Genomic DNA, 27,444 nt, shown 5'->3' on the forward strand with positions numbered 1-27,444 from the left:
GCATGACGGCTATTAATTTCTGTAAAGCCAAAACCTTCAGAATTGAAACACAGTAAAATCTTGTCAAGTTAAAGAATATAACTTACTGGTAACCATTTTAAGAACAAGAAGTTTTTATAATTGCTCATAATTTCATCTTGTTAGTGCATTAGCATTCACTGATAAAGCTGAAAATACGACTTTCTGCTTCATATTTTAAAAGACTGAGCTAAAGACACTGCAAAACTATAATGGTAGTGATAATTTCTTCAACAAGTGGGTAATACAAAAATATTAGTAGGCAATAAACTGTGCTGTGTATGGGACTACGATGTTTAATAAAGATCACCAACTGACTACGTCTGGGCGTGGTGGTTCACGCCTGTAATCTCAGCAATTTGGGAGGCCGAGGCGGGCAGATCACGAGGTCAAGAGATCGAGACCACGGCGAAACCCCATCTCTACTAAAAATACAAAAATTTAGCCAGGCGTGGTGGCGGGCGCCTGTAGTCCCAGCTACTCAGAGAGGCTGAGGCAGGAGAATGGCGTGAACCCGTGAGGCGGAGCTTGCAGTGAGCCGAGATTGCGCCACTGCACTCCAGCCTGGGCGACAGAGCAAGACTCCATCTCAAAAAAAAAAAAAGAAAAAGAGAAAAAAAAAAATCAAGGTAGAGTAAATTTAAAAGGTTCTAAAAATTACAAAGCTCCCATTATATTATTTTAAAAAAAAGTGACTAGATTCAGAATTATGAATATACAGGCATATACATTTTACTGAGAGAGTTCTCAGGAAAAAGTCACCAAAAGGTTGACAGTGATTATGGATAATATTATAAATCACTTTTTCTTCTTTCAGTTAGCTGTATTTCCTACCTTGTCTACAAGAAACATATATTACTGATGTCATTTTAAAGTTTAGATAAATTTAGAACCTTCTGTTTTTATAGGCTTAAAATAATAACTGTTCTTATAATTTGGAGCAGACAGAACTCTCTGAGAAATTTTACTGAAACTATAGACTGTGTATTTGGAAAAATACCTCTATGAACCTACGTAAAAGTTACATGCAATTGTAGAGGTTCACGAGCCCCCTGAATCCAGAAACTACAATCTCTTGTATAATGATTTTTTTAAATGATGAGATGAAACAGTCACCATGTGAGAGAGGATGGTCCTGGCTCCTCCTGGTGTGACCAAATTGCTGCTTCTGAGTAACAAGAGGGCTGTGCCGAGTCCCTGCCAGCTCACTGCAGTCACCCCAGGCATGGCATGGGTGCCTAGGATGGGCAGACGCTGGGGCAGCTATAGCATGAATGGAGACCCTAAGGCTGCCTGGAATTCATTAGACCACTTGCTAACCTACTGAGCTAATGGCTTACGAAGAAAGTCAGTGAGGACTGCTGTTCTAGGGAACATCATTACTCATTAGTGCTATTTTCTATCCTTTAAGGCTTCCTTTATTCATATCTATTGGCAAATAAAATTATACAATCTATAAAACAAAGACAGTATTGTTGAAAAAAAGTCATATCATGCTGCTTTCCACATAGCACTTAATATATTAAGTAGAACAAGCAAGATGAATGTTTTATTTATGAAACTAGTAATAAAATTTATTTGCCTAAACAACACTGGGGGAAAAAATACCTCCTTTTTGCTTTCCTTGTTTTGATCAACCTCAATGTCAATGGGATTGTTTCCATTTGTCTCTTCTAGTTCATCCTCACTGGAAGACAAGAACAAGTTGATGATTATTTTGTACTAACTTTCCAAATACAAACAATAAATTGATTTAACTGAAAATTTTGTACTAATTTTACCAAATATAAATAATAAATTGATTTAATATAAAATTAGTATGTTTTCAGGCTGCTGAGATAAAAACATCTTTGTAATTCAAACAGAATACCAACTCCATAGTTCTTTCAGTCTAAGTGATGAAAAACTACTAAAATAGATTCCTAACTTCCCAATCCAGATCTAAAACACTATTGCTCTATATTTGTAAACTGAAAATATCAAAATGAAAATGCATTTACATGTTATTTTCCCATAATTATCTATTGAGGACTAGGATATGATTACTAAACAAAACTGAGAAATTATGGGAGAATAAATTTCCACTGCATTGGGAATAAACCTGCCAACAGTAAAAAAATCCTTTTTCAAGTACCATCTTTCTACCCAAGGCCACACAAAGTCTGAGGCTTTTCTGGCGTCCTGGACAACTGATGTTTTAAAATTATGTTTAATTTTAAAAAGAAAACTTACATTGGTATAGCACTTTAAATGCTTTTTGTAATATCCTGAATGTAGTATTTCATTTAATTTAAAACAAACAAAAAAAGCCCTGGCGCAGGTAGGAATGCAACTGTAAAAAATGAGAAAACTAAGTCTACAGAAGTCAAGTAGCCTGCCCCAGTTTGCCCACCTCACACTGCCTCTGGAATCCATCCCAGGGGACCATGGGACCACGCCCACTGTGCGCCACCTCCTCCCCATCCTCCACCGAGGCAGGAGGAAGCTCTAGCTGAGGAAAGAGTGTCCACAACAAGAAAGAGCCTTCGGCTAAGGGAATTTTGTCCCAGTCCCTGCCATGACTTTCACAGGCAAGTCCTGTTAGAAAGCCAACAATTTATCAGGTGCTGCTGCAGCATCTCCATCCCTGCATCCCAAAAGTGGTTAAGGTGCACATGAGAGGAGGAGGCAAAGCACTTCTTGGCCCCATCGGGACTACTGCAAAAAAAAAAAGCCTCCAGGGAGTAAGAATGGAAGTGTTGGCAGGTATTCTTATTTCATACTCAAGGATATCCAATCCCACTGTGTATTATTTAATTTTGATTGCTGCTTAGTAAACTGCACCTGCTTCTAGTAACAGACTTACTATATAGACAGTAAACTAGGGAAATGAAAAAGCTTCATAAATAAACCTACTAGTATGTAAGTCAGAGGCAAAAATATGCAGATGTATCATGGTTGATAATTTTATAGGCTCTTACAATTGAAAAGAGCTTTGGAGATGTTCTTAACATCACTCTCAATTTATACTTGGGCCAAGAGCCTTGAATTCTCCAAAAGTGATACTCAACTTTCAATGTGTTCTCACATGTTACTCTTTCATTTGAAATGATAAAATTCCATCCTGAGATGGGACACCAGGGACCATATATTTCATCCTCCTTAATTTTATTTTTTTATTATTAATTGATAAAAATATTACAGGAAATGTGGAAAATAGGATTTTTTAAAACCCACCTATATATCTCACCACCCTAACAAGGAAACCATTAGGTCTGCATGCTGCCTTCTGGACTTCAAACATCTTCATTTTAGAGTTAGGGAAAACAGAAGCCTGGGGAAGATGCATGTTGAAGTCACCTGCCTGTGAGTATGTACAATTTTACATATTTTAAAAAATAAATTAAAGACCTTAAACATCCCAGTGTAGCCTGTGGCATGTAAGTGGAATCTTCAGAGCTGAGATTAGAGCCCATTTCTGAGTGTGAGTACCTGGCCGTTTCCACTTCTCTATGCTACATACAAGACTGAGGAAGTGATGGTTAAGAAGTATTCACCATACTAAGCTATCCTTAAAACTAACATCCTTACTAAGAAATTATAAAATGTTTCTCTTTCTCATTCACATACAAAAAACAGATGGTCAAAAAAAGAAGCGGCAACTCTAAGTTGTATTGTATTTTTGTTTCCACATGGCAAACGTAAAAACACACCAAATGAATCTTGTAAAAATATACCATATTAAACCTCAAACTACAAAATAAAAGATTCTTTTTTATTAAAAGGAGCCACCCCTTCTAAAGGGGAAGGAAAAAAAAATGGGTCAAAGTTAACTGACTCAAAATGGAAGTTCACTGACTGCAGGAAAGACTGGTGAGAAAAAATACCTGAATAATGTGACACACTCTAATACATCTCGTGAACATGTGGTTCCACCAGGAAGGCACGGAGGGAAAACCAGTCATTCTGCCTTGCCTTTGTGTATCTGGGGCTCTTAGACAGTCCCCTAAGTGGTTAGACAACACCCCAGCCATGTGCTCACCTCTCCTCCCGCTCCCGTTTTTGTTTCCGGGCATGGCGATCCATCACACTAGTTTTAGTCCTCGTCTTCTTCCAAGAATAGTAAAATTTCACCAGACTTGCTATAGATTTATCAGGAAGCTAAACATAAAAAATGAGTTGGTTTATTTAAATATAAAAGTAATCTTTAAAAATCAAATGTTTAGATACCTTTAATAAGGATCACTCTTCTATGTCTGAAGCCATAGCCCTTTTTTCTGATAAGAAAAAAATTGATAAATGAATTCTTATCAATAGATATTTTAAATTACTGAAGTTTGTAAGTGAAACTTCGTCAATAAAAGATGGTAAAATCAGTTCAAGATGAATCAAGAGTTTTCACACACCCAATGTTCTTAAATAAAACTTATTTTTTTTAAATTCATTTTAACACTTAATGGAAATGTCAATAAGCTTTTAAGTAGGGGTCTACCAAAGAGCTTTCCAGAATCTAAATGATAAGCCAGCTGTCCCCAGGCAGACAGAGCCCCTTGATGCACCACCTCAGACAAACATCAAAGATCCTTCGTGCCGGGCGTGGTGGCTCACGCCTGTAATCCCAGCACTTTGGGTGGCTAAGGTGGGTGGATCACAAGGTCAGGAGATGGAGACCATCCTGGCTAATATGGTGAAACCCCGTCTCTACTAAAGATACAAAAAATTAGCCGGGCGTGGTGGCGGGTGCCTGTAGTCCCAGCTACTCGGGAGGCTGAGGCAGGAGAATGGCGTGAACCCAGGAGGCAGAGCTTGCAGTGAGCCGAGATCGCACCACTGCACTCCAGCCTGGGCGAGAGAGTGAGACTCTGTCTCAAAAAAAAAAAAAAAAAAAGATACAAAAAATTAGCCGGGCGTGGTGGCATGCGCCTGTAGTCCCAGCTACTCAGAAGGCTGAGGCAGGAGAATCGCTTGAACCTGGGAGGCGGAGGTTGCAGTGAGCCGAGATCGTGTCACTGCACTCCAGCCTGGTGACAGAGCAAGACTCCGTCTAAAAAAAAAGTCCTTCGCATGGGTCTAATCTTTTGGGAGTCCCAACAAGAGGGACTGGGGTGGGTGGGGAGGGTCCAGTCACAAATGACAGGATGGGAAGTGCTAGAAGTGCTTTACTCCTGTAACCAGAAAACTCCCATCCACAGAGCAGCATGTACTAAGCTGAATCTAAAGGGGAACTTTACCAAAAATGGGAATATTTATGTTTGAGTATGATATCCCTATCTCAAGTATGCTGCAGGAAGAGAGTAGATAGGAGAAAAAAAATAGTTAGAACTCAGTGGTCTCATCTACTTACCATTTGTTGGATTCTATGAAAAGTTTTCCCATGAAAACTAAAGGCTTGCTCAAATAAGACTTTATCTTCCACAGTCCACTCATCTGGGAAAGGGGTAAAGTTGGGCAAATCAGCCAATGACTTTTCGATATTATGTTTATGCCAGAAGAGCATCCCAAGAGCCTACAAAAATGATATCAGTAAAATTTTAGATCAAACAAAAAACAATGAAAATGGAAATGAGACCAGCAAAAGAAAAGTAAAAACTACTTCATATTTAGACAAACTAACTCATATACAGTGGCAGACACTGTCAGAGGCCCCTTTTTCTATTCTTTATAATTGTGGTAATATACACATACTTTTTTTTCAGGTGATGTAATTTTTATTATAGATATAATGTCTTTTAATATAGGTATAAGTATCAAGAAACAGTGAAGCAATTTAAATAAATTATTTAATTTTCGAACAATATGCAATATGTTTTAATTGGAAATTACACATACAATAAAAATATTTTTCTTGGAAATGGTAAGTATACAATTCAGGATGGTGATAACTTGTTAGGTACAGCAACAAGGGAAGGTGATATTTGTTAAGTATGGCAACATAGGTATCATCAGGGAAGTGGTCACAGAGAAACTATCTACAAATAATTCTTCTAAAATAAATTATAAAAAATTTATTATTATTATTATTTGAGACAGGGTCTGGATCTGTCACCCAGGTTGGAGTGCAGTGGCACTCACTGCAACCTCCAGCTCCCAGGCTCAAGCAATCCTCCTTGATCGCCTCAGCCTCCCAAATAGCTGGGATTATAGGCACATGCCACCACACCCGGCTAATTTCTTGTACTTTCTGTATAGACAGGGTTTTGCCATGTTGCCCAGGCTGGTCTTAAACTCCTGGGCTCAAGTGATCTACCCACTTTGGCCAGAAGTAGAATTAGTGGATAATACGGTAATTCTTTTTTCTTTTTTTTTTTTTTTTTTTTTTTTTTTTTGAGATGGAGTCTTGCTCTATCGCCCAGGCTGGAGTGCAATGGCGCAATCTCGGCTCACTGCAAGCTCCGCCTCCCGGGTTCACGCCATTCTCCTGCCTCAGCCTCTCCGAGTAGCTGGGACTACAGGCGCCCGCCACCACGCCCGGCTAATTTTTTGTATTTTTAGTAGAGACGGGGTTTCACTGTGGTCTCGATCTCCTGACCTCGTGATCCGCCCGCCTCGGCCTCCCAAAGTGCTGGGATTACAAGCGTGAGCCACCGCGCCCAGCCACGGTAATTCTATTTTTAATTTTTTAAGGAGCTGCCATCCTGTTTTCCCCACCGGGTGTACCATTTTACATTCCCACCAACAGTGAATGTCCTTGTCTCTTACAACCTTTTTAAATTTAAAGTCTATTTTGACTGATATTATTATAATCACTCCTGCTTTCTTTGGTTACTACTTGCATGGGATACCATTTTCCACCCTTTCACTTTAAAACTGTGTTTTTGGAACTAATGTAAATCTCTTGTATATAGTGGGATCCTGTATTTTTTACACACTCTGCCTATCTCTGTCCTTTGGAAAGTTTAATCCATTTGTATTTAAAGTAATCACTGATAAGGAGGGACTTCTGTCATTTGGCTATTTGTTTTGTATATTCCTTAAAGCTTATTATGTCCTTCATTTCCTGAATTACTGTCTTTTTAGGTTGTTTTTTTTTGAGACAGGGTTTCATTTTCCTTGCCCAGGCTGGAGAAGGAATGGCATGATCTTGGCTCACTGCAACCTTCTCCCTTTCAGGCTCAATCAACCCTCCTGTCTCAGCCTCCTGAGCAGCTGGGACCACAGGTGCATGCCACCATGCGCAGCTAATTTTTTTTTGTAGAGACAGGGTTTCGCCATGTTGCCCAGGTTGGTCTCCAACTCCTGAGCTCAAGTGATCTGCCCAAAGTGCTGAGATTATAGGTGTCAGCCACCACGTCCAGCCTCCTTTTTATGTTTTGTTGATTATTTATAGTGAAAGATTTAAATTCCTATTTCCTTGTGTATAGCTATTTTCTTTTTTTTTTTTTTTTGAGACGAAGTCTAGCTCTGTCGCCCAGGCTGGAGTGCTGTGGCGCAATCTCGGCTCACTGCAAGCTCCGCCTCCTGGGTTCATGCCATTCTCCTGCCTCAGCCTCTCCGAGTAGCTGGGACTACAGGCGCCCGCCACCACGCTCAGCTAATTTTTTGTATTTTTAGTAGAGATGGGGTGTCACCATGGTCTCGATCTCCTGACCTGGTGATCCGCCCGCCTCGGCCTCCCAAAGTGCTGGGATTACAAGCGTGAGCCACCGCGCCCGGCCTCTATAGCTATTTTCTGAGGCTGGGCGTTGCGGCTCACACCTGCAACCCCAGCACTCCAGGAGGCCGAGGTGAGAGGATCACTTGAGCTCAGAACTTGGAGAGCAGCCTGGGGAACTTAGCAAGACCATGAATCTACGAAAAACAAACAAACAACAACAAGTTAGCCAAGCATGGTGGTGCACGCCTGTAATTGCAGCTACTTGGGGGACTGAGGCAGGAGGACTGCTTGACTGAGCCCAGGGTTTTGAGGCTGCAGTGAGCTATGATCACACCACTGCACTCCAGCATGGGTGACAGAGCAAGACCTTGTCTCAAAACAAAACAAAACAAACAAAAAGACACAAGCTTTTATTTATTTTAAATTGCACATTACGCCTTTAATACACTGATCTAGAAAGAAAGATTTAGTACAGTTAATGCTCAAAATGAATACTGGGTCCACATGGCAGGGCCAAGCAATTAGAATGTGATTCGGAAATCAGTCAGTGAAAGACATACTTGGACGTGATCAAGAGGCATTTCACTGCCACAAAACAAGGTAGCGGAAGGATTTGAAAACCCATAGCAGGATGCAATCCTACCCCTTAGAGGTCAAGGAGCTTATCCCATATTGGTGTGAGGAATGGCTTCTTTTCCTTTTTTTTTCTTTTTTGTTGTTGTTGTTGATGATGATACAGAGTTGTGATCTAGAGTGCAATGACATGATCTTGGCTCACTGCAACCTCTGCCTTCTAGGCTCAAGCGATTCTCCCACCTCAGCCTCCAGAGTAGCTGAGACTACAGGCACACACTACCATGTTTGGCTAATTTTTAATTTTTTTTGGAGAGATGAGGTGTCACTACATTGCCCAGGCTGGTTTCAACCTCCTGGGCTCAACAAATCTTCCCATCTCATCCTCCCAAGTAGCTGGGACCACAGGCACACACCACCATGCCTGGCTGATTTTAATTTTTTGTAGAGACAGGATTTTGCCATGTTGTCCAGGATGGAATGGCTTATTTTCTGATGAACACATGTGGGACTATTTGAACTGCCACTAAAAATCCTAGAAGGGGGCTGGGCGCGGTGGCTTATGCCTGTAATCCCAGCACTTTGGGAGGCCGACGTGAGTGGATCACGAGGTCAGGAGTTTGAGACTAGCCTGACCAACATGGTGAAACCCTGTCTCTACTAAAAATACAAAAATTAGCCAGGCGTGGTGGCAGGCACCCGTAATCCCAGCTACTCAGGAGGCTGAGGCAGGAGAATCATTTGAACCCAAGAGGCGGAGATTGCAGTGAGCTGAGATCGCACCATTGCCTGCCAGCCTGGGTGACAGAGTGAGACTCCGTCTCAAAAAAATAAAATAAAAAATAAAAAATCCCAGAAGGGTTTTTGTTTTGTATTATTTATACATACAGTTTTTTGTAAAAGTAAATCCAACACATGAACTTAATACAGGATTGCTCTCAACCTTCTAGAGCCACCTCCCCTGGGGTCAGGGAGGAAATAGTTGTTTTTTCACATCACTGTGCAGGTTACAGTCATCTTCCAGTGGAATGAGCAGAGCTCTCCTGACAGTGGCCTGACTAGAGAAGAGTACAGGATTGGCTCCTGGGGTCAAGCAGGCTCTCTTTGCTTCTCCTCTTTGGTCATGACAGCATGGTTCCTCCCGCAAAGGTCCTTAGTAAACAAGCCCTGGCAAAAGCCCAAGTCACTACCTCTCAACTCTCTTGGATAAGAGGAGCTTTCTCCCTGCACCAGAGGTGCTATCTGACTAGATTATATGAAGGGAGTGGGTGCAGGAGACAAAAATGATTACAATGAAAATGGGAGCCATGAGTTCCCATCTGCAGCTCCAACGTAAGATGCCTGCAGATGTGGTCAGTGTGGCATGTGCAACAGGGAGGTGAAGAGGAATGGGTTGGGCATGGAGAGTGCTCCTTGAGAGAGCAGTCAGCCTGCTGGCCTTCACTTCTTGGCCTTGCCCTGGGCAGCCACAGCTTCCATGGCTTTATGCACGGTCTCTTCATCCCCAGGAACTCTTTTTATTCAGGGGCTTGATGGGCTTCAAGTTCTTGTCCAATTTATAGACAATGGGATTACCAGTTGGCAAGTTCAGCTCCACTATGGTCTCTTCAGAGAGACTCTCCAGCAGCTTTTAACTGACAATATCTTCATTTCTCCCCTTTACTTTTAAAAGAATCTTCTCAGATATAGAATTCTTAGTTGACAGTTTTCTTCTCTTGCTGCTTTGAATATATCAGCCCATTGCCTCTGGCTTCCAAAGGTTTTGACAAGAAATACCCTAATAAGCTTATTCAGGATCCCTTATATGTAATAGGTTAGTTCTCTGTTGCTGCTATCAAGATTCTCTGTCTTTTCAAAGTTTCATTATGTGCTCTGGTGAGTCTCTTTGAGTTTATTCTACTTGGAGTTCACTGAGTTCCTTGGATGTTTATAATCATGTCTTTCATCAAATTTGCATAATTTTTGGCCATTATTTCTTCAAATCATCTCTCTGTCCCTATCTCTGTATCTTCCTCCTTATGCAACTTTCACATGCATATGCTAGTCCACCCGATTGTGTCCCTAGGGTACCTTAGGCTCTGTTCACTCTCCAATCTTTTCTCATCCTGCTGCTCAGACTCAAATCATTTCCACTGTCCTTTCTTCATGTTCTTTCTTGAGACTCTTCAAATCTGCCTTTAAGAACGTCTAGTGAATTTTTCATTTCAAGTGTTTAGGCTCTAGAATTTCATTTGGTTTCCTTTTAGGTTTTCCATTTCCTTACTGTTATTTCCATTTGTTCATACATCATTTTCTTGACTTTTTCTGTATCTTCCATTAGTTCTTTAAAAACATCTTTAAGATAGTTGTTTTTTAAAATCTTTGCCTAGTAGATCTGCCACTAAGGACTTTTCCCAGGGACAGTTTCTGTTGATTAATCTTTTTCTACTGAATGGGCATACTTTACCATTTCTTTGTATGCTCTGTGATTTTTCTGTTAAAACCTAGACATCTGAATCTAATAATGTAGTAAACTCATAATCACATTCTCCCTCAGGGTTTGCCATGTTTTTACTACAGTTTTGCTTTCTTTTGGTTGTAGGCTTGCCTCCATGCTGAGGCTCAGCCTGAGTATAAACTGAAGGTCTTCTCTGAGGCACTGCCTTTCCCTGCCTCTGGTCATAGAACCAGCATGGTTCTAGGATCTATGCTCTTCAAGTATCACACTTTATTGCCTCAATATATAAATGAAAAAAGTAACTTATGAAAGAACAATTGTTGTGTTACTCTTTTATTTTTAAAATTATATATATTTATATATGTTATATATATGATATATAAAGGTCTTCTCAGCTTAGAAAGAAAAAAAGTAGAAATAGAATAAGTAACAAAAGAGGTAAGATGAGATAATCCAGCAATACTTTGCTAATGGTAATTTTAACACTGGAATTATAGGAAATTTTCATCTAATGAGCTTTTTTTTTTTTTTTTTTTTTTTTGAGATGGAGTCTCGCTCTGTCGCCCAGGCTGGAGTGCTGTGGCGCAATCTCGGCTCACTGCAAGCTCCGCCTCCTGGGTTCACGCCTTTTCTCCTGCCTCAGCCTCTCCGAGTAGCTGGGACTACAGGCGCCCACCACCACGCCCGGCTAATTTTTTTGTATTTTTAGTAGAGATGGGGTTTCACCGTGGTCTTGATCTCCTGACCTCGTGATCCGCCCGCCTCGGCCTCCCAAAGTGCTGGGATTACAAGCGTGAGCCACCGCGCCTGGCCACTAATGATCATTTTTAAAGGAGAAATGATCAAGACTACCATCCTTAAGAATTCATACAGGTATATTGTGCAATCATTTAATAATTAAAAGTAGCTTCAATGACCAGGATAGAGTAATTAAATGTAAGGCCAAGTCCAAAAGAAAGGGTACAATTTCACATAATCTAAACTCTTGGTAATTTCCATCATTCAGAAAAATAAGAAACGTCAGTAACTTATAGGTTGTAAGATCTAGATTAATGCCATGGAAAGCATTAATCCAACTTGATGTGTTTAAAATAAATCATTAAAGCTGAAATAAGGTATCATCATACTTTTGCAGAAAAATAAATCTTGTGGATTTCTTCTTAGTACATTCCAAACAATATTTAAAAGAAAATCTTGGCTGGGCGCAGTAGCCCACGCCTGTAATCCCAACACTTTGAGAGGCCACTTCTCTACTAAAAGTACAAAAATTAGCCAGGCGTGGTGATGGGCACCTGTAATCTCAGCTACTTGAGAGGCCAAGGCACGAGAATTACGAGAATTACTTGAACCCCGGAGGCAGAGGTTGCAATGAGCTGAGATGCACCACTGCACTCCAGCCTGGTCGCCAGAGCAAGACTCCATCTCAAACTGAAAATGATTCAAAACAGTGAATATTAAAACACTTTAGGTAAGAATGTGAAAACAGGAGTCAAAAAACATCATGATACAACCAGAAGAATGACAAATAAATCACATATTCAAATGAGAAAGCATTATGCTCAAGCATCCAGCTCCTTAGTAATCACTAAGTAATCAGTGTCCTAAAGGCTGTAGATCTGCAGAAATGCAGATATGCCTTTCAAATCAAAGGGTCCTCTAATATTCATCTTGAACAAGAAAAAGAAGACCAGAGTTTGTGTAACACTACTAGTAATTATCAAAAAGTTGCTAATGAGGAAACACTGCTACTCAATACAAAGAAGAAAAAAATATAATTTAGTTATAAATACTCATTTTTAACCAGCAAAAGAAAGAAAACCATGATATTACCTGTTCCATGTTGTACCCATGCTTTTCTTTGGCAATGGCAATGTATTCATCCACTGAAAAACAAGATGAGATGCCAGTAAACAAACTGAGGGACACAGTACACCCTATGGTCTGCTAGAATTGATATACGTGTATATTTCAGGACTGCTGACATGGTTTGGCTGTGTCTCCACCCAAATCTCATTTTGATTTGTATCTCCCACAATTCCCAAGTGTTGTGTGAGGGACCCAATAGGAGGTAATTGAATCATGGAGGATGGTCTTTCCTGTGCTATTCTCCTGATAGTAAGTCTCACAAGATCTGATGGTTTTAAAAAGGGGAGTTTCCCTGCACAAGCTCTCTTTGCCTGCCACCATCCATGTAAAATATGACTTGCTCCTCCTCGCCTTCCACCATGATTGTAAGGCCTTCCCAGCCATGTGAAACTGTAAGTCCATTAAACCTCTTTTTCTTCCCAGTCTTGGGTATGTCTTTACCAACAGCATAAAAACGGACTAATACACTTGTCATGTACAAGACTAAAAATAAAGAACACATAGTAACAAAATGGAACCATTATAATACAGTTATTCATCCTGCAGAGAAATGTCTGAATGAATATTCTCAAATATTAATAGCAGTTATCGCCTGGTGATGAGATTATGAGTCTTCTTTAAAAGAGAAAAACAAAAGCTCATGCCTGTAATCCTAACACTTCAGAAAGCTGAGGCAGGAGGATCCCCTGAGGCCGGGAGTTCTAGATTAGCCTGGATAACATAGTGAAATCCTGTCTCTACAAATAATTTTTAAAAATAATTAGTCAGGGCTGGATGCAGTGGCTCATGCCTGTAATCCCAGCACTTTGGGAGGCTAGGGCAGGCGGATCACTTTGAGGTCAGGAGTTCAAGAGCAACCTGACCAACATGGTGAAACCCCATCTCTACTAAAAATACAAAAATTAGCCGGGTGTGGTGGCACACGCCTGTAATCCCAGCTACTCGGGAGGCTGAGGCAGGAGAATTGCTTGAACCCGGGAGGCAGAGGTTGCGTGAACCGAGATTGCACCATTGCACTCCAGCCTGGCGACAAAGCAAGACTCTGTCTCAAAAAAAGAAAAAAGGAAAAGGAAGACAAAACCTTTAGTTCTGCTTAAAATTTTCTACAACAAGTACTACTTTAAACAATATGTTTAGCAGTAAAAAGAAATATGAAATTGGGGGTCATTTTTAGTTTCAGCTCAGGATGAATAATGAACAAACTATTCTTTATGTTTTAAAAAATTCTTAAGAGATAGATTACGTGACCCAGTGCTTGGTATTTGCTTTCAAATATGTACTACTCCAACACAAGGTGGCTAGCTTTCAAGAACCATGGAAAATACCAAGGAAAACAAATTGACTCAACCTCCAGAAGAAGTTGCCACCCCCAAAGATGAATCAATTTCCTCCCTGAGGATATTCTAGTCTTTCTTCCCAAATGTACAAGAAAAAATAATGCACTAGTCAATAGCACTGCCATATGTTCATGCCTGATTTTCCTTTATGAATTAAAAAAATAATAACACAAGCTAAAAAAAAAAATCAAGTAGCATAGAACTGTATGAAGTAGGCAGTAAAATCCTGACTAGCCCCTATTCCCTCTTGGCTCCTAAATCTTACTCTCTAGGTACAACGGCCAAACTTAGAGAAAACAGGCTCAGAGTGATCCACTTTCCCACTATGACACAAAGAGTAAACAGAGGAGTCCTAATAAAAGTCTGAGCTTCTACATCTTAGTTTGCTGTGCGATTATACCAAAAGCATGCTCCCAGCTCTGGGAGAACTGTCAACCAATTTAGGAAACAGAAATCAATTTTGAAAAAGAATTCCAACTCTTATAGAAGCATGTATTCTAAAAATTGGGGAAAATATTCCATTGACAAAAGAAAAAGTCAACCTAATTCAAACAGCAACTAATTATATACTGCAGCTCAATATTAATTCTAATACTAAGCCACTAATTTTTGATTTGTTTTAATATTTAAAATAGTTACAAACTGGTTACTTCACTCAGATTACAGTAAAATTTCAATTTACTTGAAAGTCAGCAAATGACAAATGAAATGACCATAGCTCATCACAAAAGTATAACTGGTGATTTTAAAAAGCAGGGCAGGGGCCAGGCGCGGTGGCTCACGCCTGTAATCCCAGCATTTCGGGAGGCCGAAGCGGTGGATCACAAGGTCAAGAGATCAAGATCATCCTGGCCAACATGGTGAAACCCCATCTCTACTAAAAATACAAAAATTAGCTGGATGTGGTGGCGCTTGCCTGTAGTTCCAGCTATTTGGGAAGCTGAGGCTGCAGTGAGCCAAGATCGTGCCACTGCACTCCAGCCTTGATGACAGAGCAGGACTTCATCTCAAAAAAAAAAAAAAAAAGGGCAGGGCAGGGAATTACTCCAAAGTATGTCCCTTGCTTTTTACTTCATAATACAGTAGATTATGCCAAATAAAAGTGCTCTCAGATTCTAAAAAAACGTCAGATGAGGCTGCTCGAACAGGTGGTTCTGTATACTTGGCCAGAACCCTGCAGAGAGACACAGGTAATGTGGGGGTTCATACTGGAGGAGATGAGATGCAAATGGCAGCATACCAGACCTAGAAACAGACAGCAGGCCAGCTGATTAAAAACCAGCTCATGAGATGCACTCAGGAGTATGTAAGGACAGAAGGCGAAAACAATCTGCGGTAAATTGAGGGTCAACTCTGGAGAAGGTCTGCTTCTTTAAAACTGGCTTGAAGGGCTCCTTCCTTTAATAAATACTTGGTGAATGAACAACAAATGAACCTTAAGCTTCTGCTGTAAATCTCAAGTCTCAGAGCACACTATTATCTACCTTAACTGAGTAAGAATGTATGTATGATCACCAGGAGCATGATCTTTGAGCAAACACATGCACAGGCTGAACAAGTGATGCAGGAGTCCCTGGAGTGGCCCAGCACAGGGGCTAGTCCTGCCCATGGTTCTTGGGCAGATGTTATCTGCTCAGAGTCCCTCCCGCTACATCAGTAACAAGGCCTGTAAAGCCTGTGCCCACTGTCTGCAACCAGATTTAGCTACAAATTATAAGACACACACAAGCATTTGTTGAATGCTACTCCATTTTCATCTCCTCTTTTGTTTTTTAACTTAAGAATCAGCTGGTGATAGGAACAGTAAGACAGTAACAGTAGATTCCCAATGCTGCAGCTGAGGTTATACAGGACATCTGCCATATTGTAAACAATAAGGTATTCTTACTAAGGTGACCTTTAAAGTTACGTAACTTTTGGATTTTCTTGGATGGCCAGGTGTGGTGGCTCACACCGGTAATCCCAGCACTTTGGGAGGCCAAGGCAACAGGATCACTTGAGGCCAGGAGTTTGAGACCAGCCCAGCCAACATGGTATAAAACCCCGTCTCTACTAAAAATACAAAAATCAGCTGGGCATGGTGGTGCGTGTCTGTAAACCCAGCTACTTGGAAGGCTGAGGCAGGACAATTGCTTGAATCCTAGAGGCAGAGGTTGCAGTGAGCCGAGATCGTGCCACTGCATTCCAGCCTGGGCAACAGAGCGAGACCCTGTCCAAAACAAAAAAATTTTTTCTTGGAGATCACCCTGATGACTCAAATCTAAAGTAAAGGAAGAAAGCACTCTACTGTAGTTACTGTAGTAACTACTTAAATGAAGACACATGGTGTGTCTACTAGGTGCTCAGAAGGTTGTGATGAAGTAAGTTAATGAACCAGGAGCCCTCTAGCCTGTAAAAGGAATTACCATCTAATACCTACTAGCAAATAGATACCTTTTCATTCTTTTCGTTGTTCCCAATGTCCAACAAAAATCAGACAGACATTTGCTGAATGAATGCCTGGGGTGCTGTAATATGTGCAATGTCAACATTTGAGGTTTCCTGTCCCACAAGATAAAAGGCAGCACAGGTTATGTACAGGGTAAGAAAGACCCAGGTCAAATCCTGGCTCTGTCTTAAAATAAAATGAGTTTGTCTAGCAGTGCACGGCACACAGTCAGCACTGTATGACTATGTTATCTTTAGCAACGCCCTGACCTTCCCAAGAATTAGTTCTCACCAATAAAGCCAGGTTATCACCTAACTGGGAAAATGACACCACAGTAGGTACTCCTCCTCCTCTCCTCACAGAATGTTCTGGACTAGAGTTTACTCAGAATATAGCCATCTGCAAAAGCAATGCTGTTGACAGACCTTGTCTCTTACTGTATTCCTGTTCTACATAATCCTCAGCTTTTGTTTTCTTTAATCAAGGGACATGGATATCTACCATACTTTTCAGAATCCCTGGTGCAATTCCCTTCCCACCACCTACCCTGTTCCTTTACAGAGTTATACCAGTAGCTACTGGTAGGACAGCAATGAAAATGAAAAGTGCACTTTTCAAAACCTCCCACGTGGTTTCCTTAAGTGAAGCAAAAAAAAGCTTTCAACCCAAGAAAATTAAATGTGTTCCCAGCTACCCTTATAAAAAAAACAAAAGATAAGCAGATGCTTAAAAGTCAGTGGATAAAAGATGAAACAGGAAGGAAGAGGAGCAGGAGAAATACAAGCTACCTACAAAAAACTGCTCTTAAAGAAAACAGGGATCCGTGGGGACTTTTCCAACTCTGGCAACAAGAATCTTAATTCTGCCCCTTATCAATTAAAAATTCACCAATCTGGAAGGGAGGAGCCACTGAGGGCAGGGACTCGTGAAGTAAATGCTGATAAGGACAATAAGCAAAGTCCACGCTGCTCAAGAAAATGCTAGCACGTTTCTATAGGCCCGGGCATCTGCACCCATCACCCTTCCCCAATGTACAGGGTGCGCAAAGCGGGCCTGCCTGTGCAACCTGGCTGACATTCCAGTCTGTCGGTCAGAAGCAGAAGAATCCATCCACTGCGTTTTACCATTATGGATATAGGTGAAAGAGTTATGGGCTTCCTCATAATATCACCTAAAGACAGAATGTGAAATCCTCATTCTTCAAGAAAATTTATAAAATTCCAAAAGCCTAATCAAGCATTTACTGAATTAAACTTACTATGCACAAAGCACTGTATTAAATAGCAAGCCAAAATAAAAAGCAAAAATGAACTGATTTCCCACAGTAGCTTGAGACAACACACAGGTAACAGAAGAGAACACACAAAATAACAACACAGATGTAGGACAGTATGGGAATGCCAAGTCATCAGATGACAATAAATGATCAATGAAGGAATGCTTCCTAAAGGTTCAGCATCTATACCGACAAGCAGAAACAACAGCTAACATTTGAGAATTTATTATTTATGAGCCATTGTTTTAAGCTCTTTACAATGTTTTTTTTTTTTTTTTTTTAAATCTTCTCTGATAGTTCCATTATCACTCTCATTCACAAAGAAACAGGCTCACAGAAGTAATCTGGCTCGGGTCACACAGCTAGTAAATATCAGATAAGGTATAAGGTTTAAGACCTCTATGCACTGGGCGCAGTGGCTCACACCTATAATCCCAGCACTTTGGGAAGCTGAGGTGGATGGATCACAAGGTCAGGAGTTTGAGACCAGCCTGGCTAACATGGTGAAACCCCATCTCTCCTAAACAAACAAACAAACAAACAAAAAAATTAGCCGGGCATGGTGGCTCATGCCTGTAATCTCAGCTGCTTGGGAGGCTGAGGGAGAAGAATTGCTTGAACCAGGGAGGCAGAGGTTGCAGTGAGCCGAGATCGCACCACTGCACTCCAGCCTGGGCAACAGAGCAAGACTCCATCTAAAAAAACAACAACAACAACAAAAAACAAACAACCTCTACGCACAATTCCTCCCTCCTTCCCTCCCTTCCTTCTTTTAAAAAAGACCAGCCAGGAGCAGTAATGACAAGCGGGAAGAGAGAAGAACAAGGAGTTCCATCTGCAATTGTGAACAATCAGTTGAGATAACTCACTACCTTCCGACCAGCCAACACAGTTCTATCTCTTAAGGAGAAAAAATAGACGCAGAAGGGCTCTTCAGATTAGAACAGCCTCCTTGGTACAGGGAACCAAGGCTAATCAACATACTGCATCTAGCTTGAATGAAGTTAATAGAACTGTGGTTGATGAAGTGACGGAAAGCAGGGGTAAGAAACAGATGGACGCTAAACTTCATTTGTTTCTATATTCATTTTAATTCAATGAATGAAATGCCCTAGTACCCTCAGTAAGTCTCAAGTGCAAAATAAGGGAGAAATGCAGATGAAAATTGCCACAGTAACCTTAACTCACCCTTCCCTCCCCCTAGATACTGCAGATATTCAGAACACCGTGTGATCTTGCATATTCTATGCAGAGCAATAGGCTGGCACCATATGGTGGGCTGATGACAAGGCTTATAGCCTTCTTAGAGCTTTTTAAAAAAATTATTTTTGAAACTTGCTGTAGGATTAGGTACCACAGAGGAAATATGACACCAATTTCTCTCTCATCACTCAACTGAACATGCAAAAATTCTCTTTAAAAATACAGTAACAAATATCGTGGCATCTTTTATTATTAAAATAAGAAATGAGTTATCACACCTTGCTGAGAATCAAAATGAGCTTAAATCATTTAAGTAAAGCAATTGTGCCACCTGGTGGGCACAGACATTACTACAGTAAACATCTGAATGCTCCCTCTGTGGGGTGGAGAACAGCACAGGAAGCCAAGCCAGAGACTCTGCCTGAGGATTTCACCAACCAGTCCTTCTAAGTAGGTAACAAAATGTACTTTCTTTATAAAAATGCTATTTCTTGGCAGGGCACGATGGCTCACGCCTATAAAAAAATCCTAGCACTTTGGGAGGCCGAGGCGGGCGGATCACCAGGTCAGGAGATTGAGACCATCCTGGCTAACACGGTGAAACCCCATCTCTACTAAAAATACGAAAAAAAAAAAAAAAAAATTAGCCGGGCATGGTGGCGGGCGCCTATAGTCCCCGCTACTCGGGAGGCTGAGGCAGGAGAATGGTGCGAACCCGGGAGGCAGAGGTTGCAGTGAGCGGAGATCGTGCTCCAGCCTGGGCAACAAAGCGAGACTCCATCTCAAAAAAATAAATAAATTTTTAAAAAGCTATTTCTTAGTGGGAGTTTGTTAAAATCCCACTTTATAGAATAAGTCAGTCCCCAACCCCAATCCCCAGAGAAGTGACTTGTCTGAAGCTTGTCTTGGCAGAGTATACCAGTAGTTAGTTGCTGGGAGGGCAGCGACGAAAATGAAAAGTGCATTTTTCAAGATCTCTCACATGGTTTCCTTAAGTGAAGCAAAAGTAAGTTTTTAACCTTAGAAAATTAAATGTGCTCCAGCTACCCTCATAAAAAAACAAAAGGTTGGCCAGATGCGGTGGCTCACACCTATAGCCTGTAATCCCAGCACTCTGATAAGCCAAGATGGGAGGATTACTTGAGCCCAGGAGTTTGAGACCAGCTTGGGCAACACAGTGAGCCCCTATTTCTTAAGATTAAAAAAAAAAAAGCATAAATGCTTAAGGTGATGGATAAAAGATAAAAGACGAAACAGGAAGCAGATAAACAGAAATACAAGCTACCTGCATCAAATTGCTCCAAACAAAGAAGGGGACCCTCGAGGACTTTTCCCCAACTTTCTATCTCTGGCAGCAATAATCTTGATTCTGTCCATTAAAGATGAAAGAGAGTCTGTGTTATAGGAAGGCTGGGTGAGTTCTTTAGCTCTGAAAAGGAAGCTAAACCCCGCTGTGACACACGAGTATGAGAGGGCAGGCTCTCCTGCCAGTGAGAGGGAGCTGGGAGGGGCAGGCTCTCCCACTGTTAAGTCCCACTGTTTGCAATGTGGAGGGTTTTCTATTCTTCATCCAATAGAGTAGCCTTCAATAAGCACTGCTATATAAACAAGTTATTTAAGAGCTTTCAAAGTAGGTTGCAACAAAGTGATCTTTTATAAAATATACTGTTTATGTTGAAATTATTCTCCACTGATTTAACAAATCTTTCAGGCCTACTGTGTGCCTGGTGCTGCTTTGATAGCTGTGATTAAAATAGACAATCTCTGCCCTTATGGAACTCGCACGTCTTCCCCTCCCTCCCTCTCCCTCTCTCCCTCCCTCCCTTCCTTCCTTCCTTCCTTCCCCCACCCCCCTTCTCCCCTTCACCACTTCCCCCCTTCCTTCCTTCCTTCCTTCCTACCTTCCTACCTACCTTCTATCCTTCCATCCCTCCTTGCAGGAGTCTGTCTAGTATAGACAGCCTTGGCTAGTATAGAAATAGTCATACAAATAATGAATTCTAATTGTCATAAGTGACCGAGAAAAAGAACTATGGATGCACATAATTGAGAAACCTGACCTGCAGAATTAAGGAGGGCTTTCTTTTCAACTAGGGAGAGGACATTATAAATTTCTGTGTACTTGTGTTATTTATAGGAGGAAAAAAGAAGAAAATCTAAATGTTCAAGAATGGGATGTGGGCTGGGAGCAGAAGCTCACGCCTGTAATCCCAACACTTTGGGAGGCTGAGGCAGGTCGATCACTTGAGGTCAGGAATTCAAGACCAGCCTGGCCAACATGGTGAAACCCCAACTCTACTAAAAATATGAAAATTAGCCAGGTGTGGTGGTACATGCCTGTAATTCCAGCTACTCGGGAGGCTGAGGCACGAGAATTACTTGAACCTGGGAGGCGGAGGTTGCAATGGGCTGAGACTGTGCCACTGCACTCTAGCCTGTGCGACAGAGCAAGACTGTCTCAAAAAAAAAAAAAAAAAAAGAAAAGAAAAAGGAAAAGGAGGAAAAGGAGGAAGGAAGGAAGGGAGAGATGTGGTTGAATAAATTATGCTACAAGATGTGATATTATTCAGGATCAAAACTCAGTTTAATTTTTTTTTTTTTTTGGAGACGAAATTGTGCTCTTGTTGCCCAGGCTGGAGTGCAATGGCGTGATCTTGGCTCACCACAACCTCGGCCGCCCAGGTTCAAGCAATTCTCCCGCCTCAGCCTCCTGAGTAGCTGGGATTACAGGTACGCGCCATCATGCCTGGCTAATTTTTTTTGTATTTTTAGTAGAGACGGGGTTTCTCCATGTTGGTCAGGCTGGTGTCGAACTCCTGACCTCAGGTGATCCGCCCACCTCGGCCTCCCAAAGTGCTGGGATTACAGGCATGAGCCACCACACCCGGCCTAAAACTCGGTTTAATTTTTAATTGCAGGAAAATTGAAGTTGAAAACCACTACATAGAAGATGTAACCATTTGTGCTTAAAATCAGAGTGCATATAAGCATACAGAAAAGATCCGGAAGCAAACTTTAATAGTGGTTATGTCCACATGGTGGGGTAAGTTAGAGGCTATTTTTAATAATAAAAATAAGCGTGTGTGTGTGTGTGTGTGTGTGTGATTTTTTCCTGAACTACTTGACAGTAGCTTTCATATATTATGACCCAGTACTCTCCAACATTCAGCAAGTGTTTTCTAAGGGTAGGTATACTGTCCTACATAACCACAGGACAGTAAATTAAACACGGAAACAATACTTTAATCTGCATCCACAGAACAATTTGATGAACTGATCCCAAAATGTGCTTTACATGTGCTAAAGAATTTTAAAGTAAATCCCAATTATTTCATTTCATCCCTACATATATCAATATACACCTGTTTTTAAAATGTGGGAATATTTGTTTCATAACACCAATGCCATTAACAGACCTAACTAAAACAGCAAAATTCCTTGGTATATGAAACAGTGTGATACTCACACTAGATTGGTCTAACACGTATAAGTCCAACAACAGCAATTATTGGAGAGGATGTGGAGCAAATAAATTCTGCATTTTGCTGGTAGCAGTGTAAACCAGTTTGACCACTTTGAAAATAATTTGGCACTGATCTCTCAGAACTTAGCATATATATTCCAGATGGGCATCAAGAAATAGGTCCAAGAATGCTTCCAGCAGTAATATTTGTAGTAGTCAAGAACTGATAATGGATGCCCACTGTCAACAGAAAGGATAAACTAAAACTGAACAAAATGAAACGTTTTTCTTTATAAAGATACAGATTAGACATTAATATGATTATAAGGCAAATTACTGTTTAATAGAAGGCTTCCACTAGTTTGTAAATTTAGCTCATTCAGCTATGTTTATTCTAGTAAGTTTTGCCCATTTTAGCTAGTTCTAGAGCACTTAAAAAAATTAAAATGATGAAAATACTTTTCACACACTCAAAAGACTCATTTTAGTCACAAGCGTCAACCTCTTCTAGCCACATATTTTTAAAAAGCTGAAAACCAGGCCAATATAGGCTTACCCTATCGCTACTGCTGCTCACACCCAAGCCAAAGAGTAAGTTGTTTTGTTTTGTTTTTTTCCCTCAACTTTTTATTTTAGAATCAGGGGGCACGTGTGCAGGTTTGTTACAAAGATACACTGCATGATGCTGAGGTTTGGCGTACAAACGAATCCATGACTCACTCAGCACAGGTTCTTTTTAAGCCCTTGTCCCCACCTCTCTCCCCATCCTAGGTAGTCCCTAGTGTCTTGTTTATTGGTCACATCTTTATGGCCACGTGCACCCAATGTTTAGCTCCCACTTGTGAGAATATGTGGTATTTGTTTAAGCACATTTCTCCTTCACGGCGCTCAATGAACTTATTTACCAGTGCAGTTTCCCGTAGACTGTAAGCTACACTTGGGCAGGGACTTGTCAGACTGTTTGTGTATTTCGCCAGTGCCTGCCAGTGCTTGGTACACAAGCAGCTGTGCAAGTTACTGAGTAAACAAGTGATAGCCACAAGGTAAGGGACAAAGAAGGAAATGTTAGAAGATTCCAGACAACCCAAGTTACAGAGCAAATGGCAGAAAAGCCTGTATTTGCAAATCTCTATCCAGAGGAATCCCGCACTCCCACCACCTTCTCATTCATTCAACAACTTATTTATTATACACCCACCACATGCCAAGAGGGGACTGACAGAGAACTAAACACACATACCAAGTTCCTCCACTCAGTTTTACACTACAGTGGAGAGAGACGAGAGACATAAAGTAGATAATACGATGTCAGGTGATGATAAGTAGAATGAAAGAAAGCGAGTTAAGACAGTGAGTGGTTTGTGTGGTCAAAGAAGGCTTCTCTGATATAGTGACACTTAAGCAATAACCAGAATGAACTGAGGGGGTGAGCCATGTGGACATCTAGGAGAAGAGTACTCTAGAAGAAGGGAACAGAGAAGACCCTAAGGAGGATATTTTGGGTGAGTTCAAGAGGGCAGAAGTGGGGTCAGACTGCGTAGGGCCTTGTTACTTTCAAGTTCCTTTTTTGTGTTATTATTATTTTCTTCTTTCTTTTTATTAAGACAGGGTCCCGCTGTTGCCCAGGCTGGAGTGCAGTGGTGCAATCACAGCTCACTGCAGCCTGGACCTCCTGGGCTCAAGTGATCCTCCCATCTCAGCCTCCCAAGAGTCTGGGACTACAGGTGTGCACCATCATGCCTGGTTAATTTTTTTGTAGAGATGGAGTTTTGCCATGCTGCCCAGGCTGTGTCAGGTTCTTTTGACTTTAACTTACAATGAATTGAAAAGCTATTGGGATGCTCTGAATAGAGACACCTGACATTTACTATGTGTCTATATGAAAGTTTAGAATTATATATGATATATTACACATTATTCATATTACTCTAAACTTTCATATACAATATAGTAAGTCAAACATCCTAAATTAGAAATGAATTTTGCGTATGTCATAGGTACGGCTCTTATTCCAAGAAAGCTAACACTTATTTTTAAATCCCTAATTTAAACTTGTCTTTTGATACAAATTTAAATTATCTACCTCCACCATGTTACATGTGATTTTTTTCTTTATAGTTAATAGCTAGCTTAAAAAAAAAAAATCAGGCCGGGCGTGGTGGCTCACGCCTGTAATCCCAGCACTTTGGGAGGCTGAGGCAGGCGAATCACAAGGTCAGGAGTTTGAGACCAGCCTGGCCAACATGGTGAAACCCCGTGTCTACTAAAAATACAAAAAATTAGCTGGGCATGATGGCAGGTGCCTGTAATCCCAGCTACTAGGGAGGCTGAGGCAGGAGAATCGCATGAACCTGGGAGGCAGAGGTTGCAGTGAGCTGAGATTGCGCCACTGCACTCCAGCCCAGGCATCAGTGCGAGACTCTGTCTCAAAAAAATCAGCCAGCTTGTTTTTGGCACAGCTAATGATTTCCATTTTTGTCTATTTTAACACAGACATCCATGATTCTTACCACTGGACCAGTTTTTCCTCATTTTTATAAAATAAAAAATCAAAAATGCAAACACTTAAATAACTGCAAAAACACTTACTATATATAACTTATAAAATGCATAATGCATAAACGAGCAAGACCATCTGTTTCTATGGATATCCAATAGCCAAAAGTCACCTTGCTAAATCCTACACCCAAGGCAACAGCAGCGCATCTGAGAAATTTGCTCCTTCTGGGAACCAGCAACATCATTCAGCATGAGCAATTTAGTTGATTATATATTTTTAAAAAGCAAACTATAAACAACAGACAAGGCTACACCCGAGTTTCCCCTCTAGTTCCAATCCCCTTCTTTTCAAGCCCTACCTTTAAAAAAAATAATAAACAACAACAAAAAAAAATCCTCAGATTCATCCATCCTTTTTATTAAGACCCTTGGGCCACAGTTTTGCATTATATTTGACCACACGTGCCTGGGTAAACTTTGTTTTTCATAAGTCAGTAAAAGGAACCAGACTGGGCCTACAATCTGGCCTAAACTCTACATATATTTTAAACTCTAATATGCCCACTTTGTTAACGTTCAGCTGCTTCTCTAAACAAACGAAGTCCAAACTTGAGGTAGGTCTACACGTAAGCACAGCGACAAGAGGGGACTGTCAAAAGTACACTGTGCAGTGCAGTAGTGTCTGCATGAAGACAAGAGGTAGTATTCTAAAGCCGGTGGGTAGGGCTGCGGAAGGTGGGCATTTAGGGTGCAGATCAACTGGAACGAGGATGGAGTCCCCAAAGGTGGGCAGCCTGGAATGGTGTAAAGAGGATATGCAGAGGTAGGGTGTGGAATCCATGCAAAGGGTGGCTGCACAATATCACAGTGGGGACTGAGGAGAGATGATATCTTATCACAGCAACGGAGTGCCTCATAGGGGTTCAACAGAAACGTGTGGAGTAAATGATGGAACAGTGCACCTATACTTAATGGCATTTAATAGTCTTTACAGGCATGTTAAAGGCTGCCTGAACCAGTCACTAAGCCCACAATCCTATGGTCTCCATCTCTTTGGGGCAAGTTGAGATACTCCTGACTTGACTTCCTGAATTTCCATCATGCCACCTTTTAACAGCACTGAAGTTAGGCAATCAACTTCTCTTGGAACTGCATCAACACCTTACTACCACCAATAAACCTCTTCTCTACTCTTCTCTAAACCACAGGACTGTCAAGAGCTTTTCGGTGTAAATCGTATCAGTTCTAGCTAAAACTCCTTCAAGGGATCCTCCAAACCTTTAAGAAGCTGGCCTTCTTTTCCAGTTTCATTTCTCTCTGCCTCAGGGACAACACTTGTCACAGTCAGGCAAATCTCCAAAATTAAGTGCTGGATTTCCTCTCCACATCTTCACACCTTTAAAAATGAAAATGCTGGCCGGGAGCAGTGGCTCACGCCTGTAATTCCAACACTTTGGGAGGCCAACGCAGGCGGATCATCTGAGGTCAGGAGTTCGAGACCAGCCCGGCCAACATGGTATTCTCTACTAAAAATACACAATTAGCCGGGTGTGGTGGCACGTGCATGTAATCCCAGCTACTCGCAGGGCTGAGGCAGGAGAACTGCTTGAACCCAAGAGGCAGAGGTTGCAGTGAGCCAAGATCACGCCACTGTACTCCAGCATGGGCAACAGAGCGAGACCCCCAACTCAAAAAAAAAAAAAAAAGAAATACTACCATTTCTTCTGTCTAGCGTGCACTTATGCCCCTGGTCCAGCCAGCAAACTCCTACTCACGCTTCCACATTTCAATCAAATGTCAACCATCTTCACCTAAAACTACACCTTCTGCTGATCCAAACATCAAATATGACTCATTACATAGATGCTTATGTAAAATCATGTCAACTTACTCTTCCAATATAACATTTTCAGTTTCTCAGTCTGCCACCCTTCAGATTACACATGATGGCAGATTGCACTTCATTCACTCCTTTTTCTGTCTCAAGTCATGTTTCTAATTTTTATATTTTATTTACTCATTTTTATCTATGTTATTGGATTTTTACTTCTCACATGAAACGTCTCTCTACAGGCCACATTTTCTAGGCATATCCCATAAGTCATATCTCTCATTAAATTGGTTTTACTTAGACACAGCCCAAAAAAACTAGTATAGTATTAATGTTTTAAGCATTGAATTATAGTTTATTAAATGAAGCAGCCTACAAAGGCAGACAGGTGTGGTAAATATAGTCTGGAGACAAGAGATCTAGCTAAAACTTGGCTACTATAATAACTGGCTATGGGATCTTAAACATTTGACTTTACTTCTGTAGACCCCAGTGTTTTTACCTCTAAAAAGGAAGAGTTGCCCTAGGAAAACGACACATAAATTATTTGCTCACATGTTCATTTTTTCTGTCTCTCCATTAGAGTATGAGATTCCTGAACCTTTCACTCCTGGTACATTCCCAGACACAAAGCTGTTCAATTAAAATGTAAATGAAAACTCAGTAGATAAACACGAATTCAGTATAATCTGAATTGAGATACTTTTGGACAGAACTTGTTACCACAAGTCTAAGATTCACCTAAAAGAACAAATATAGAGCCAGGAACACTGAAAAGAATGAAGTCCAGGCACAAAGTATGTATGAGTTTAACGTAAGTGAAGGAAAAAATATAATCCAATAATTTCAGTTGAAACAACGATGTAAAAAAGGAGGGGAAGACAGAAGACATCAGTCTGTTTGTAATGTGGGGGTGGGAGAGGAGTTCCTAGCATGACAA

At 41.0% G+C, this 27,444-nt stretch overlaps 1 protein-coding gene across 1 annotated transcript in view; it reads right to left on the reverse strand.

Moving 5' to 3' along the window:
• RCOR1 (REST corepressor 1) overlaps positions 1-27,444 on the reverse strand; it is a 135,499-nt gene that overhangs the window by 17,293 nt on the left and 90,762 nt on the right. The window contains exons 4-7 of the mRNA XM_030803192.1: positions 12,432-12,484; positions 5,342-5,503; positions 4,040-4,158; positions 1,627-1,705 (exon numbers count right to left, since the gene is read on the reverse strand). Coding sequence (XP_030659052.1) covers positions 1,627-1,705; positions 4,040-4,158; positions 5,342-5,503; positions 12,432-12,484 — 413 coding nt within the window. The remainder of the gene's footprint in view (positions 1-1,626; positions 1,706-4,039; positions 4,159-5,341; positions 5,504-12,431; positions 12,485-27,444) is intronic.

This window comes from Nomascus leucogenys, chromosome 22a (assembly GCF_006542625.1).
Source record: "Nomascus leucogenys isolate Asia chromosome 22a, Asia_NLE_v1, whole genome shotgun sequence".
In the NCBI taxonomy this organism is placed as follows: Eukaryota; Metazoa; Chordata; class Mammalia; order Primates; family Hylobatidae; genus Nomascus; species Nomascus leucogenys.